This window comes from Thunnus albacares, chromosome 1, assembly GCF_914725855.1.
Source record: "Thunnus albacares chromosome 1, fThuAlb1.1, whole genome shotgun sequence".
Lineage (NCBI taxonomy): Eukaryota > Metazoa > Chordata > Actinopteri > Scombriformes > Scombridae > Thunnus > Thunnus albacares.
This window is the reverse complement of record NC_058106.1, coordinates 37,019,259-37,036,819: the sequence shown is the minus strand read 5'-3', so window position 1 is coordinate 37,036,819 and position 17,561 is coordinate 37,019,259. Positions and strand designations below refer to the sequence as shown.

At 36.6% G+C, this 17,561-nt stretch overlaps 1 protein-coding gene across 2 annotated transcripts; it reads left to right on the top strand.

Moving 5' to 3' along the window:
- Nucleotides 1-31: 31 nt before the first annotated feature.
- cars1 (cysteinyl-tRNA synthetase 1) lies at nucleotides 32-17,143 on the top strand. Of its 2 annotated transcripts, XM_044358695.1 has the most exons (23): nucleotides 32-148; nucleotides 2,035-2,265; nucleotides 4,581-4,672; nucleotides 5,870-5,958; nucleotides 6,060-6,156; nucleotides 6,657-6,755; nucleotides 7,233-7,382; nucleotides 8,343-8,483; nucleotides 9,228-9,316; nucleotides 9,413-9,534; nucleotides 10,963-11,075; nucleotides 11,229-11,357; nucleotides 11,517-11,646; nucleotides 11,974-12,077; nucleotides 12,175-12,272; nucleotides 12,413-12,602; nucleotides 13,688-13,756; nucleotides 14,547-14,628; nucleotides 14,752-14,832; nucleotides 15,056-15,123; nucleotides 15,515-15,574; nucleotides 15,715-15,798; nucleotides 16,210-17,143. In XM_044358695.1, exons 1-23 carry the CDS (start codon nucleotides 127-129, stop codon nucleotides 16,336-16,338), a joined length of 2,469 nt encoding a protein of 822 aa, XP_044214630.1. In that variant the 5' UTR covers nucleotides 32-126; the 3' UTR covers nucleotides 16,339-17,143. The 2 variants fall into 2 exon arrangements, with proteins under 2 accessions (XP_044214630.1, XP_044214637.1); XM_044358702.1 differs by lacking the exon at nucleotides 2,035-2,265.
- The last annotated feature ends 418 nt before the right edge of the window (nucleotides 17,144-17,561 follow it).

The following is a 17,561-nucleotide window of genomic DNA, read 5'->3' as shown; positions in this document are numbered from 1 at the left end:
CCCCCTTTGCGCTCAGGCTCAAACACATTGGTTCCGGTTCCTACTGTTGGCATATATGTCACGGTTTCTCCTTCCGGACACGTTATTGTTGCATCAGCAGCCAACCATCCAGCAGCACCAGTGACAATGTCGACCTCAGGAGAGCAAGGTACATTGAATAATGTTTGTTTTTTCCACTTTAAATCTTAGGCTCGTTTCATGGCGGTAACTGCACTGTTTAATGTGTTTTGATGAACTGTCACAGCCTGTAAGCTAACATTAGCCTTGTTAGCTCGTTAATATCTGAATCTGTGGTCCAAAGCCTGCAGACGAGCCGCTGAGCTGCAGTCAGTGAGACGTCAAACCCCCTTTAAACCCCGGCTATTTAATATATAGATACATTATATTTATTTAATGAAGCGTAATGTGTCGGTAAAGACACACAATTAACTTCTGGACTGAACTGAAATGAGACTTTTTAATATATCTTCAGTATCTTCATATATATGTAAGCAAACAGCATTTTATTTAGCAATGGAGGAAAGTAACCGTTACATTTACTCAAGTACTGTGTTTAAGTATAATTTTGAGGTATTTGTACTTAACTTAATTTCCATTTAATGCTATTTTATACTTCCACTCCACTACATTTCAGAGAGAAATATTGTACTTTCTACTCCACTACATTTATTTAACAGCTTTAGTTACTTTTCAGATGAAGATTTGACACAATAGATAATATAACAAAGCTTCTTTAAAATACGACACATTGTTAAAGATGAAACCAGTTTTCTCTCTAAACTTCTCTCATTGTTTCATTTCAATAAATGTTCAAATGATCCGATATTTCAGCAAACTTTATTCTGTTTACATGACTGGAGCTGAACTCCTGCAGCTTGAACAGGTTATAACGTTTGTCTTGACATCTGGGCTGATGTGATGTTGCATCATGATTGACAGCCGATGTTTCCAGAGAAATTTCAGAACATTTATTGAGACTGTAATTTGTTTGTGGGATGTTTTAAAATAGACATTTCATTTTAATTTTCAGTTTGGCTTAGTTGCATCTAGTTTTGATCTGTTTTTAGTTGAATATTGTTTCTATTTTATTCATGTACACTACATAATATACACTCAAGAGACACATTCATGAATATATTTTGGAGCAAATCTCTACTTGCTGCTTTTTTTGTGTGTTTGTGTCACTTTCACTGTTAGTCTTAAATCGGTCATACAAACATGAAAGGAGAAAAAAATTTAAGTTTCTTTTTGACATCGGATGGGTGTGGTTGGAAATTGTTAAACCATTTCAGTTTCATTCTTATTCCTTGGTGTGTGTGTGTGTGTGTGTGTGTGTGTGTATGTGTGTGTGTGTGTGTGTGTGTGTGTGTGTGTTGGCACCTCCTCTGTCTATACATGGATAGACAATTTTTATTTTGGGGCTTGAACTGATTGATTTGTTAATTTACTTATTAATCATCATGTTGTTTTTATTTACCCGTGTTTGTATTTTCACGTCACATTTAGAGTCATTTCTTCATCCATCATATCGTCTCTTAACCTCACAACGAGCATCTGCAGGCTGACATTTACATCCACGTACATCCATCGCCGTGGAGACGGTGTTAACTCTGCCTCGTCAGCTTACGCTCGTCACTAAAATGATGTGATGTTTGCTCTTATTGTTGTTCACAGACACTTGTTGCATCATCTGTACTGTAGTTAATAGATGAAACCACTTCTCCTTTCACTCCCTCCTGCCCGCAGTGTTACATGAGTCTGTGGCACACCAACCATCTGTTCCTCTCTGAAGATCAAAATGAGACACTGAGCAGCAAGTTTCTGTATTCTGTTGCATTAAAGATAAATGTCTGTTCAGTTGGGACACCAGGAGTTTGTGTGGCATCGACTGCTTAGTTTAAACTTGATGTTTTGTTACATAATTAGAGTTGGAAGTGTGCTGGACTCAGTCGTCACTGATCTCTCCCACCTGTCCAGGATAAACTGTTGTTAGTGTTAGTGTCGGTAATTATTTGCGTCTCATTGTTTCTGCAGCCTTTGAGTATGGCTTCTTGCTACAGATAAGTGAGGAAGCCGCGCTGGCAGCGGCCCTGAATGACTACCTAACCTCACGCAGCTACCTGGCTGGGTTCAGCCCCTCCCAGGCCGACCAGAAAGCCTTTAAGCTCCTCCGCAGGCCCCCAGATCCGCAACATGTCCACGCTCTGCGCTGGTACAGACACATAGCAGCCCTTCAGCAGCAGGACCTCATCCCAGACAGCAGCAGTGAGTAGACAGTCGAAGGCATGAACAGGCTAGACGTGTCCGTGGTTCCAAAAATCTACCAGCCTGGAAGTCGAGGCAGTCTGAGGTCTTTATAAGGCGGGAACGTTTCTTATAACCTGCCCCCCCCCCCCCCCCCCTTCTCTGCAAACACTCACATGCATGAACTCTTCTGCAGGTATTTGAATGAATTCAGTGTTAGATTTCAGTCACAGCAGAGCTCTGCGGTGCCTTCAGCTGTTTGCTGAGGAGAGTTACGTTATCACTGTTCAAACAATATGACAGCAGCTGCTATAAACCGCACATGTTGCTTTAAAGAGACACCTGCCCAAAGAAGACGTGAGATCAGAACGACTAAAGACGTTTTGCTGGAAATTAGATGTAATTTCTCACAAGGTTTCACTGCATGTGTGTAAAAACATTTCAGTATTATTTGCTGTTCTTGTTGGTGTTTGTTGGGCTGAGTATCGCTGCTCCAAACCTTTTTTAAGGTATAGATGGAAATAATCCAGTACCAAGTAGTATTGAAACTTCTCCAGTCAAACCATACCTGCATTAAGTCCTTTTTTGTACACAGATTTAGAAAAAAATGACTATCTGTATGGTTTTGCTCGCAGCCAATCACCTCAAGCGTTCTTTGATTTAACGCGACGTGTGATTGGCCGACGAGCGCAGCAGCTGTGAAGCGGTGAAGTGGAGCGTGGTGTATTTGATGGAGTTATTGAAAGAAGTAGAAAAAAAAGGTTCTGTTGGTTTCTGTATCAGTTTAAGGGTGCTGGTGTTGTTACTGGTGTTGGTACTGGTATTAAACGATACTCAGCCCTGATGCTTGTGCATGCTCTCTGTGTGTGTTTCTGTATATTTCTGAACTGAACATGTTTAGTTTCTTCTCGTCACTTGTGTCTGACTGAAGGATAAAATAAATGAACAGTTTCCTGTTAACATGTTCAGCAGCTTCATTTACTCACATTTCAGACTGAAAGCAGGTTTTACTGCAAATATGAATAATGATAAACATTAAACTAACTGTAACATCGTAGTAATTTAATTGGGAAAATTTAAAATTATTTCATTTTTCTCCTATTCAGCGACGTGTTTACGACATTTTAATTCACAACTTTGAAAACATTCATCACTACAGTCACCTTCTTCTTCTTCTTCTTTTTCTTCTTCTTTTTCTTCTTCTTTTTTCTGCATGATCATGTCAGGATTTCCTCTGAAGTTTTACATTCATTTCAGATGCAGGTTAAAACAAATGAATAACTAAAGTATATAATACATAAAGTATTTTAATATTTTCCTACATTAGTTACTGTTTGTCTCTTTTCTTCTGTTTAATCTGAACAGGTTGTAACTGTTGAATCATTAAACTTTATATAAACATGAATGAAAAATATTCAACTAGAAACAGATCAAACTAGATGCAACTAAGTCAAACTGAAAATAAAAAACAACCAAATTAAAATGAAATTTAAACATTTAAACAGGCTGTTAATAAACAACCAGGTGAATTCTCTGTTCAGATATGTTTCCCCTTGTTGCACATATTGATTGTTATTACAGAACTCAGTGCAGCACATAGCTGATCAACAGAAGAACTATTTTAATCATCATTTTAGTTTCTAAGTAAAACTGCAGCAGATTTTCTGCTTCTCAAACACGAGGATTTGATGCTTTTCTTTGTCTTTTAGTTTGTTGATCTGATGAAACAAAACATATAAAGACGTCAGCTTGGACTGTGGGAAATTATAACTATTTCCTGATATTTTATAGTCAAAACGATGACTTGTGAGAATATTTGTCAGATTAACGGTTAGTTGCAGCTCTGCTGTCTTCAGGGTTTAAACTGTTAGTTTGACAAAACCATTTCTGGAAAATTACAAAAAGGTGATTCTTCACTATGATCTGACATTTTATAAACCAAAAGATTCATTGATAATGAAAATAAACAATAGTTGCATCACTAGATCACAGTGATGATGTGTTACTGATGCAACGGGACATTAATTCACACACATATCAGCTTTGTTTTAATGCTTTAATTACATTACAGTCAGTCAGCAGCACTTTTCTGCTTATTCACTTGCTGAAGTCAAACTAATATATTAAACATTAATATATATTATATATTAAACATGTACTGAATTTACAGCCTCTATGTGTCGAATAATCCGACACGTAGCAGCTTTAAATTCTTGTGTTTTTATGAAGCAGATAGAAGAACGTTTTAATCACAGGACTAAAATATAATATTTAATGTCAATTGAAGTTTAACGTTCTCTTTTTCTAAATGTTTGTGTTTGTAACTTTGACTTCAGTGAAAGGAAAGCGGGTTCAGCCTCCGTGGTCTCCACCAGCAGGAACAGACGTTCCCCGACTGCGACTCTACAACAGTCTGACCAGATCCAAGGTAGGCGGGAAGACGTCGGCTCCACGTCGGTGTTTGTGTCCTTTTTAATCATCCGAACTTGTCTTGATAAGTTAATAAATCCTCTGGATGTTTATTTGTCCCGTTTTAATAAGGTTGTTTCATATCTAGACTGTTTAATTATTAAAATGTCTCACTTGTTTATCAGATATTCTTCCTTTAATAGGCTTTGATTCACTATGTAAAACTATCAATGATGATTCCCTGCATGAAGAACAAATAAAGTTTATCACTTCCTTATAAGATAAAGACAGACAGAGATAGTGACAGGAAACATCTTCAACGTCAGAGTATGAAAAGTTGTGTCCTGCATCTGTTCCTTTGAAGATTTATATGACTTATATAATAAAATATATTTATCTTAGACAACCCAGAGTCTTTTCAGGGTATCTGCAGGTCTTAAAGTGTTGAGAATTATTGACTTATTTATTTCATGTACAAAGGTCTTCATTATTTCCTCCTTCTTGCTGGTTATAAACTTTATTTGTGTGTTTGCGGCTGTCGGGAGACTTTTTACATCTATAAACTACAAGTGAGACGGTGAATCAGGCTGCAGGAAGCTGTCAAATACATTTTTTGTGGAGTTTCTGTTACTGTCACTGGGCAAGTTTTCAACAAAAACTTAAATGAATTGATTATGTTGTAACTAGATAATCCATCCTTCAGGGTTCTGCCACTTATCTGTGTCCAGGTCAAGTTAATGAATTAATTATGTCACTAGGAATTATTGTTATACACAGCTGGGAAGTACAGACAAACAATAAATTTAATGTAGTTAATAAATAATTGTAGGTTTTATGATCCCTGCTGGTTTTCCATCATATTTGACTGGTACGACCATGAAAGAAAGTATTAAATTGTGTTATATGTGGTATTAAAAAGCTCCTAAAATAGATTTTATTTGTTGAACGCTGCAGAAACCTTGTTTTTATTTATGAGAAATTATTGAAATACCCTCAAATGAAAGATTAAATCTTTCTTCTGTAGTCATCTTCTTTATAAAAGATCCTCGATGTTTAGTCACCAAATGAGACGGAGATGAAGCAGCTTTACTGACAAGAATCAATGAGAAGCATCAACTTACACTGAAAGAACAATGAATCCAGACCTGCATCACACGCTTGATTTACTCTCTGATCAGCTCATTATCTTATATTATCATCTGTCTTCATGTTTCAGGAGGTGTTTGTTCCCCAGAAAGGGAATAAAGTAACGTGGTACTGCTGTGGACCAACAGTATACGATGCCTCACACATGGGACACGCCAGGTAAACAGATGATGATGATAAAAAGCTTCATATTGTATTATTCTGATGTTTCTACCTTTTTAATTACAATATTGTTTTATGATTTGCCTCTTTTTTTCCAGATCATACATCTCTTTTGATATCCTGCGAAGGATACTGAGAGATTACTTCAAGTATGACGTCCTGTACTGCATGAACATCACAGACATAGACGACAAAGTGAGTTTTATCTATAACTAAAGCTTATAAATTTGAGTAATTACATTATTTTCTACATTGGGCCTCAATATAAAACATTTTCTCTGGAAATGATTGATCTCCTTTTTGCCTTTTTGCATTTGTCTCCTTAAGATAAAATAAAATAATACGATTAATTAAAAAACCACAAGAGTCTTCACATCAAAAATTATTTGTTTAATACAAGAGGACTTGTTGAAAGTATTCAGGCATCTGTGATAGAATGAAACATGCAGGATATGATGTTTTAATTGGTTAATTGGCTCAGACATATATAGACTACAGTCATAATCCAAATAACACTGGTTGCTTAGAAACTAATCCCTGAATCAGATGGCAGAAAACTCCACTTATATTAAGTAGTAATTATGATAATGACTCAGTAATTAGTTTTTTTTTTTTAGTAAACAGCAACATGTTCACTGTTGCTGATTATTCGTATTTGTCTGTTTGTGCTTCATGTTGGTTTTTCTTCTGTTCAGATCATTAAACGAGCTCGGCAGAACTACCTGCTGGACCAGTACAAGGAGAAGAAGCCACAAGCTGCTCAAATACTGCAGGATGTCCTGAGTGCCAGAGGAGTGAGTACAAACACGCAGTGATAATAAACTACTGGAGCTGTGAGCAGAGGAGAGAGAGAGAGAGATTTACCTCAATTACAACACTGTAAACTGCATTCTCTTCCATATTACACTTATTTACATATTAAACATGTAAATAAATGTTGTTGTGAATGTGAAAAAATCACATAAAACCATTAAGTCTGGAAAAACAAAAGTGGTTTTATTAATGATGATAATAAGGCAGCAGCAGTGTCCAGTTACATTATTACACCAGCAGGTGAAGTAAAAACTCTTTCCAGCAGCCACAACGTTGCTCTGCTGACTTTTCAATACAGTATCTCAGATCAGCTGTTTGGGAAGCAGAGACCAGTTAACCTGCTGTGATTGGTCAGATGCTGCCTGTGAACATCAGATCAGCCTAAAACTGTGCAGCTCTGCTTAGAAACAGCAGGTTGTCTGAAGGTTTTCTATATGTTGTTTTTCTGCTGTTTGCAGCCTTTTCAGGTCAGTTTGGCTTCGACTACAGATCCAGACAAGAAGCAGATGCTGGAAAGGCTGGACGCCGCCGTCACCGCCGCCCTGCAGCCCCTGCAGGCAGCGATAGCCAGCAAAGCAGCGGATGAAGTGATTCAACCTCTGGCTCAGGTAAGACCGAGCGGACGTGCTGTTCACTGTAAATCTTCCTGCTCTTTGGAAAGTAGGGAAATACTTGTCATCCTTTTTAATTCTCTTTTTTTCCCAATTTTAAACGTATATTGTTGGTATTGTATCGTTTGTACATTTAAGATGAGTTTCTAGGGAATTTTCATGGTAAATATTTATGTATTAATTTTTAGGTTTGTTTGTAAGACATTATGTTGTTTGACATGTTTAATCACTGCAGTGTACGTTTTTCTATGAATTCAGAATTAATACAACATTGTATAATCAAAGTCAGTTCTGTATAATTGTCATGATTTATTTATTTATTATTTTAATTTATTGTATCACTGGGTGACACACCCACACACATGATTTATGTATATCATTAAAAAAATGTCATCATAACATGAGTTATATAACATAAGTAAAATGTATGAAATGCCACGATGACAATAAAATGAAGTATGTAAATAAATAAATAAAAATAAAGTCCTGGTGGGCGGGACAATAAATAACTAATAACTAACTGGCCAATTAAAATATAGTAAATTAATAAACTCTCGCTACGTAACGGTGTTGATCAATGTAACAAAATATTAAATTTATATTGAATTCATGCAGCAGGAAGCTCTTTGCAGGAAAACCTGCCTTTTACTTAGAAAATGAAGCCTTTAATATTTACAGTTTATTTGTAATAAACAGAAGAACTAAGTTTTCAGCATAAACAGTGAAATCCACAATATGAAAAATGATTTATCTCTTTTTATTTTTATCTTTTCTTATTTCATTATTCTTTTAATGCACTGATTTATATTTCCTACATAGATTAAATAGATTTTAATTGGTAAACAATTAAATAAATGTAATGACATGAATAAATAAACAATACAATGAATGCTGATACATAAGTTTATTAGTTATAAAGATATTGATTTAATTTTAATTATCTCTTTCTCTTCTAAGGTGCTGTTGGAGAATTCGAAGGACTTGTTGGCTGATTGGTTGGACAAACAGTTTGGAAGTCAAGTCACAGAGAACTCCATCTTCTCTATTCTCCCGAAATACTGGGAGGGAGAATATCACAAAGACATGGACGCTCTGAACGTAGGTCGAACAAACACAAACTAGCTACAAGGGGTGTGCTCGAATACAAATACGTTCATCGGACACATATTTTAAAAATTATTTGTTTTTGGGAAGAAAAAAGTCAGTTATAGTCACTATGTCAGTGTCTCTCCTCTGCTCTGTTACGTCTATCAGCAGGTCTCAGTGAGGGGAGTCACATCCACCTGCTACATGACGCACATTTCTTAATTTTCTAATCTGGACATCACTTTAATTTTCATCTTTAATTTTCTAAAATTAAAAGCGTAATAAAAACGAAAACAGGATTTTTTAAGCCTCATTCCACTTTTTTTTATTCGAGTACAAATACAAATAACTTTGCTGCCTCAACAAATACAAATACTGAGCTCTCTGCACATCCCTACTATTTACAAAGCTCCTGTTCAGACACGAAATGTCTCTTATCAGTTTTCACAAGTCTGTGTTTCATCAGAAGTCTTCATCTCTTGCTCTCCTGCCTCATACACTTTATGGCCAAAAGTATACAGACACCTAAACATCACACTTGTACAGTATGAACATCACATCATATGATCATTCTGCTACGACAGCATTTATTCTGAAAGAACAGGAATAATATACTGATAATAAACTGACTCTGACTCTCTAATTTACAGATTTAAACCATAATAATGTAGAAAAAAGTAAAGATGATCAGTGTTAAAGTAGATTTGACTTCTCTTTACTTCTCTGTTGATGTATATTGATCTTTATGGCCTCCAGGTTCTTCCTCCTGACGTCCTCACTCGAGTCAGCGAATACGTGCCTGAGATTGTGGACTTTGTGGAGAAGATTGTCTCAAATGGTTATGGGTAAGAAAAAGGCAGCCAGTGATTTATGTTATATTTATATTTTATTACACATGGATTGTCAGTTAACAGTGTTCATGGTTTGCTGATGTTTTTCAGGTATGAATCAAACGGTTCTGTTTACTTTAACACCTTAAAGTTTGACGCCAGTCCGCAGCACTCGTACGCCAAACTGGTGCCGGAGGCAGTCGGAGATCAGAAAGCTTTACAGGAAGGAGAAGGTACGATGTTGTTGTCTTCTGTGATCCCACCACCAGGAGTCGCCACAGTCAGACGTTTTCAAACCCTTTATGTAGGATTTAAACCTTTAGTTTCTAGTGTCTGTGGCAACGTTCCCACGCTGGCGCACCGCTACGTCAACGGCTGGTTTGCCAGAGCTGAAGCGTGCCAATAGAGCATGCGCACCCCAAAGACTTCCACTAGCCGAGCCATGGATGTATAATAAGAGCTGGATAGGGAGCCGCCGCTCAGCCTTGCAGCCAAGTTTTCCCAGTGGTCACTCGTGGTACTGCAGCAAGAAAAGCTTTTTCCCCGTAGACCGCCGTTGTAAAAGAGGCGCCTGTAAAACTGGACGCCATGAACTGCAAACAAGGTCAATTATGACTCTTTATATTATGAACTCTTGATCCATGGAGGTTTTATGTTTGTTAAACTTTCCTCGAGCCGAGAAAACATTTTTAAAATCCGTGACGTCATCACAATGTAAAGTCCACGGGCCGAGCGTAGACACTACTGCGCATATTCAGCAGGCCGCACAACATGGAAGCAAACCTGGAAGCGAGAAACTTTTTTGGGGGGCGTATACGACAGCAGAGCAGTTCCTATAGGACTGAACCGGCGCCATGTTTAGTCCGGTATCCAGCTCTTATGATACATCTGTGGACTGAGCCGGCTAACTTCCTGTTTAGCCCTCTGCTAATTTGAGGGATAAAATCATTTAATCGTGCGGCTCTTCTACACTTTCCAAATATTAATCTGACTGAATGGATCAAATTCTGATTCATTCTGAAACAAAACAAACAAATTTATCCACCATTTTATAGCTGCACCAGTAGCAACTGGGACCAGTTCACACATGTACTCATAGAACTGGAGTTAAATCCAGCTTTAACTTGAATGCTGAAGACAGATTTCTCTTTGTAACTTTTTTTTTTAAATTGAATTTTAAACTTTTAACACATTAAACATGAACATTAACAAAAGTGTGCACAATTATGCCGACATCAGCAAAAGAAAACAATAAAAAACAATAGTTCTAGTTTCTGTCTTTGTAGCTTAAACACTATTTTTCTTAACATTTTATAACTATTACTGAGTGCAGTTAAAAGTAGGGCTGCATAATTATTTTCTAATAATCTGTCAGTTATTTTCTTGATTAATTGATAAGTCGTTTGGTCAATAAAAAGTCAGAAAATGTTCCCGACCAGCAGTTCACAACCCAACGATATTCAGTTTATATTTAAGAAGCTGCAATCAGAGAATTACAGTATTTTAATCAATTATCAAAATAGTTGGCGTATAATTTTCTATTGATCGACTGATCGTTGCAGCTCCAGTTAAAACTGTCAGTTACAGTCATGTCGGCCTTTATGATCGTCTTATTATTTTTATTTTTATTTACCTTTCCTTCATCTCGTCCGGCTCTGTAGGGGATCTGAGCATCTCTGCTGACAGATTAAGTGAGAAAAAGTCCCAGAATGACTTTGCCTTGTGGAAAGCCTCCAAACCCGGAGAGCCTTCCTGGGAGTCTCCGTGGGGGAAGGTGAGAGCTCTGAATGTCTCGATGAGTCTCTTATTGTAGTTTATATAATATCCAGTATAACTTGTAAAGATCATAACCTCCACAAAGGTTGACTAGACGGAGGTTTTTCCCCTGAAAGCAGAAAACTGAAGGACTCTTTTGATGTTGTAACAGGGAAGGCCTGGCTGGCATATTGAATGTTCAGCCATGGCTGGCTCCATCTTGGGAGAGTCCATGGACATCCACGGCGGCGGCTTTGATCTGCGGTTCCCCCATCACGACAACGAGTTGGCTCAGTCTGAGGTACGAGAGCAAAAACTGTCCGTCAGTTACTGAAAAGATTTACTTTAAACATGTGAAACATGGATGCAGCAAGTCATAAAAACACTCAGACACAAAACATTCAACCTGTAGTTTAATCAGATTAACTGGAATGATTTAAAAGACACCTCTGGTTTACAGGCTTTCTTTGAAAATGATTTCTGGGTCCGTTACTTCCTGCACACCGGACACCTGACGATCGCAGGATGCAAGATGTCAAAGTCTCTGAAGAACTTCATCACCATTAAGGACGCCTTGGCAAAGAACACAGGTAACACATCTGGATCTGCTTCACGTCATTAATGTTATAAACACCTGATCGATTTATGAAAACGGTTCTATGAACCATCTAAACCGAGGGTCAGTTAAACTAAGACCACTGTAATAAATGTTTTATCATCATCTCTTGCACAAAGAAACTAAAATCAGTTTAATAAACTATGAAACTGATGATTTTAATTGGACTTTTAAGTCGTTCTTCTTCTTCTTCTGTCTTGTAGCAGTTAAAGCACAGCTCACTGTTGGATGTAGAGTTAAATTTGATCTGTTTTAGATTCGATCTGAGATGTTTTTAGCAGTTCTGTTCGTCCTCCTGCAGCTCGTCAGCTCCGTCTGGCTTTCCTGATGCATTCCTGGAAAGACACCCTGGACTACTCTTCCAACACGATGGAGTCAGCCGTCCAGTACGAGAAGTTCATGAACGTAGGTGAAAACGGGACAAACGAGCCTCTTAATTAAGACGTTTATATTAATACGGTGTTTTGTATTGATGTGTGTTTTTTTTTTTTTCATGTAACAGGAGTTCTTCCTGAATGTGAAAGACATCCTGCGCGCTCCCACTGACATCACCGGTCAGTTTGAGAAGTGGGAGGCAGCAGAGGTGGAGCTGAACAACGGGTAAGTGGAAACAACAATAATAATAAATAAAAACAATCATTTCCACACATGCTCAGTGTGGCAGTAACGCTGCATTTGAAGCAGTTAAAACAAACATGACTTTAAAGCTTAAAGGTTACGCGTGTGTGTGTGTTATCTAGTTTCTACGACAGGAAGTCTGCCGTCCACGAGGCTCTGTGTGACAACATGGATACTCGCACCGCCATGGAGGAGATGAGAGTGCTGGTCGGCCAGAGCAACACCTACATCGCCAGCAGGAAGAGCGCCAAGCTGAGACCCAACCGAATGCTGATGGAGAGTATCGCCGTGTATCTCACCAACATGTTGAAGGTGAGCACGTTGTTCCTGCTGCTGTTGCTGCTTTCATCATCCTGTCGCACATCTCCCTCTAAATATGATTCGTTTCAGTTGATCATTAACAGCAAATTTAATTTAACTGCATTTTTTTTGTTCTGTTTGAGTAACGTTTGCTTCAAAACTACAGTGACCAGACTCTTTTCTGGAGTAATTTTCAAGTATTTAACGGTTAATTTTCAGGATATTTTACAGATAAGGTCGTGCAATTTGGTACAAATAACAAGAAAAAGTGTTAAGTTGCTGTAGTTGGTGAGTCCTCACTCATTATTTTTGGGTTTGTACGTTGCTGATATCATAATATGCTAATACATCGTTTGACACACCAAACTACACATGGAAAACTAAGTATGTTCTTCACTTAATGCACTTAATGAATTGTCAGTAGTCTAATTTATTAAGAATTTCAGCTACATATAAACCCAAATATGATGAATTACCAACTAAACCAATGTAACTTTTTTTTTCTTATACTTTGTACCAAATTGCACCATCTTTATTGTAAAATGTCCTAAAAATTCACCATTAAATACCTGCAAATTACTCATGAAATTAATATAAAATGAAAAATGTAAAATAAAGTGTTACCTTAAACTACAGTTTACATCTTCAGTAGGAAATATTGAGAGAAGAACTAACACATTGTAGCTTTTGGTCTTTTAATTGCATTAAGTCTCAACTTAATATACAAACTTGTTTTTCACAGGTTTTCACTGTTTTTTATTTAATATAAGAGTTGTAATCAGGGTTTTAAAATGTTTGATTGTGTTTTGTTTTCTGTCACTGTAAAAATTGTGAGTAATCTTGGCCGAACATTGTTCAAAGATTAAACTGTATTCATTTAATACACAGACAGTGTTGAACATAACGTCAGTAGTTTTAGTTTGTAGTTGTAAGAAACATTTTTTTAATGTTGATCCAGTTCAGATGCTTGTTAGCTTGAATCTCACATTAATAAACTACATCATCAAGTGTCTAAATAACAAACACAGTTTCATCTGACAGTAGAGGATTAAATGTTTCCTGTCAAATCCACTGAATATTTTACTTTTATTGTCTAGATATTTGGTGCCATCGAAGGATCAGAGCCTGTTGGTTTCCCAGTAGGAGGACAAAGTCAGAACATCGATGTGAGTAAAGAAGTGTTTTCTTTCTTGTTGGTGGAGACATATCTGACATTTGATTATCATGAGAAATGTGCTGCTTATTATTATTATTATTATTATTATTTTTATTATTATTATTATTATTATTATTATTATTATTATTATTATTATTATTATTATTATTATTGTTATTATTTTACTGAGGAATCAGTCTTAAGTTCACTATACTTTGTCTCAAATAGAGCTGCAGCTATCAGTCCAATAATTGACTAGTTGATAAATTAGAATTTTTAAATATTTTGACAATCAAGCTATCAATTAAGTAACTTTTCAAGCAAAAATGCAAAACATCTGCTAGTTTAAGGCTCTCAGATGTGAGAATTTGTTGCATTTGTTGGTTTTGCATTAGTGTAAATGTAATATTTTGGGGTTTTGGACTGTTGGTTGGACAAAATGAGACACATGAGTGAATGACTCTGGACTCCAGGATGCTGTGAAGGACATTTTTTCACCATTTTCTGACATATATATATATTTTTTTTTTAATTGATTAATTGGCAGATTAATTGATAATAAGAATAATCAAAACTTGCAGCCCTAGTCTCAAACATATGTCACAACACTAATATACTATTTATTAATTTATTTTTAGTTAAAAAGCTGCAGTTTAGTTCAGTGTAGTGAGCTGTTTGTCCTCCAGCTTTTCAGGATTTCCTCCAACTGAACATCATGTCCAAAAAAAAACACATTTACATTTTCAAGCTGCTGCTATTTAATTAAAAGTATTAACATATTGCTGCTGCTGTGTTTCCAGCTGGAGAGCACGGTGATGCCGTACCTCACGGTGCTGTCGGACTTCAGAGAGGGAGTCCGAAAAATCGCCAGAGAGCAGAAAGGTGAGGACGACGGTTATTCTGATCTCCTTCTATGTCTCCTGGAAGTTTAACTCCAGCATTGAATCAGGTTCTAAGTTCGTCTTCAAGGTGAATTAAAGTCCTTTTTTTTAAAATCTGATCCAGTGTTGGAGCTGCTGCAGCTCTGTGACGTCGTCCGTGATGATACGTTACCGGAGCTGGGCGTCCGACTGGAAGATCATGAAGGTAACGGAGCTTCAAAACTACAATATTCTGTCATCTAACCCCATTATGAAGCTTTTATAAGCAGCATATAAACAGTTAATAAATGGTTTATAACAGCAAGTGCTTGTTATTGTCATGTACAAGCAGCTCTTTCATCCAAGATGTGATTTAAACATTAAAGTAAAGGATCGACGGAGTAACAACAACACAATAAAACTGAAGAACTGCTTTATGGTCCTTACAGGCCTGCCAACGGTGGTCAAACTGGTGGACAAGGAGACATTACTGAAGGAGAAAGAGGAGAAGAAGATGGTAAAAGAACATTATAGTTTGCAGAATGAAATAAAGTCTGGACTGATGGTGACGAGCATTATTTAGTTTATCTTACCTGCATGAATGTAAACTTACAGCACAGTTTAAGTTGTAGAAACCAGTAACTCTGCTAAATAAAGAAGCCATCTGTTGTTCTGTGTGACTGTTTATGATCTCTGGACAAAAGCACAACAGATTAAACCTTTCTGCTGTCGTTCAGACCAGAAGAAATAAACTTTAGGTTCGTTTTAACACAGACAGAAAAACTCTGAAATCCCAGTTTGTTTGTTTTTTCACACATCACTCCAGTAAGAGTTTAATGTTGTTGTAAATGGATCTGAAATTTCTAACATAAAGGTTCTTTGTTCACTATCATTTTCTTCTTCCACAGATGGAAGATGAGAAGAAAAGGAAGAAGGAAGAAGCCGCCAAGAAGAAACAAGAACAAGAGGTCAGTCAGATGAACATTTTAGTTAAAGTTTATTTACATTAAATCCATTTCCAGATGTTTCCATGAAGAGAAGTTTCATCCTGTTTTTTGTTTCTCTGACTATTAACATACTTACCTTACTTGTTTTTTTTCTGTTTCAGATGGCTAAACTTGCAAAAATGAAGATCCCTCCATGTGAGATGTTTCGCGCAGAAACTGACAAATATTCCAAATTTGATGAAACGGTAACAAATTTTCTTATTTTACGTGTTAATTGAAGCCCTGAAACCATCAGTCTGTACATTGATAAAGCCGCATGTAGATCATTGTAATGTAAAACCATAGGAAACCTTACATTTATGTATTTACAGACATAACACTGACAGTTTATACAGTAGTAATTAACACAGTAATTAACACAGAGCCAGTTTGCTGCACCAGCGGCTGTGAAAGTTCATTTTAAAGGGAGAAAGTTTCCTTCATCAATGTCGTTCTTGCAAAGTTTGATGTGTCACTAAAAGCTTTTATTTATGCTACTAGTTAAGAGAACACTCTTCATTATTATGCATTTATATTTAATGTTTGTTTTTTACAAGATGTCTGTAATATTCTCATGTTAAATCATCTTGTTCTTCGTCCTCGTCGACTGTTCACAGGGTTTCCCCACTCACGACGCTGAAGGGAAGGAGATCAGCAAAGGTCAAGCCAAGAAGCTGCGAAAACTCTACGAGACCCAAGAAAAATTACACAACGAGTATCTGGAGATGAACCAGAACGGCAACTGATTATGTGTGTTTACTAAAAAAAAAAACGATCCCAAGAACCCGCCTCTGCAGAATACCAACAGAATAAATGTTAAAGGCCAGTTTGTCTCCTGTATATCTGTTTCTGGTCAGAAAAACTATACGGTAAAAAAAATTGGACAAAAACATAACCAAAATCTTTTTAACTAATTCTGTTTGTATCTCATCGTCTCTCCGCAACAGCAGCAAGACAGTAAATGAAATGAGGTTTTAATGATGTGACAGCGCAGCTCCAACTGACTGCAAATGTTTTATACACTGATGGTGTTTCTACTGGAACTCTGTAGCACTGCCAGTCATTTAAAGGATTAAATACATTTTTTTTTTTACTGTATGATTTAACATATTAACCATAAAAAATTAAAAGACACAACATATAGATGGGTGACAACTTAAAGGAAAAACATAAAATGTCTTAATAAGGTGTTTTTCCACCATGTCATAGATAAAAAAACACCATTTTTACAAAAATATTCCTTCATTTTGTGTGTTTTGATGGTGGTGGAGCTTTCACTGTCACCATTTTCATATTTGGAAAAAAGCATTTCTCCAAACATTTATTCAGATTTCTCCTTTAATTTGTCACCTTGTCCGTATCTACATTTCTAGATCTGAATTGGCTGAACTTTTTAAATAAAAATCAGTGTTGGACCAATACTGTCTTTACTTTTCCCGCCACAGCTTCCTCGCTTATAGAGCTTTTTTTTTAATTATTTCTAGAACAGTGTGGCTTTATACAGCTGTTCTTTTGGCTTAACTTAATAAAAAGGTTCATGAATTTGTATTTTAAAAAAACACCTTCAGTTAGGAATGTCTGAACAGATTGATTGAGAACTGATTGATGACGTCATAATTGGATCTAGTCGACCGTCAGTGAGAGGATCAATGATACGTTTGTTCACATATTTGCATCAATCTGAAGTGTTTTTCCTTATTTCAGTTCCATCTTTGGCCAATTTAATGGATTTTTTACAATATTAAAGGACAGGACTGTAGTTTTTTCTTTTTTTATGGTGTCAACAAATCCCATGAAAAGACCAACAACGTGTCTGTGTCTCCTCATCCTCAGGTCCGGTGGTTCCTACTGAAGATGTAAACCTTTAAAAACAGCTCTCATATAAATATAGTTTCTTTAAAAAAAAAAAAAAAGTATGTAATTTCATAAAAGCAGCTGGTCTTTGTAGTTTTTCGCAAACGTCACTCAA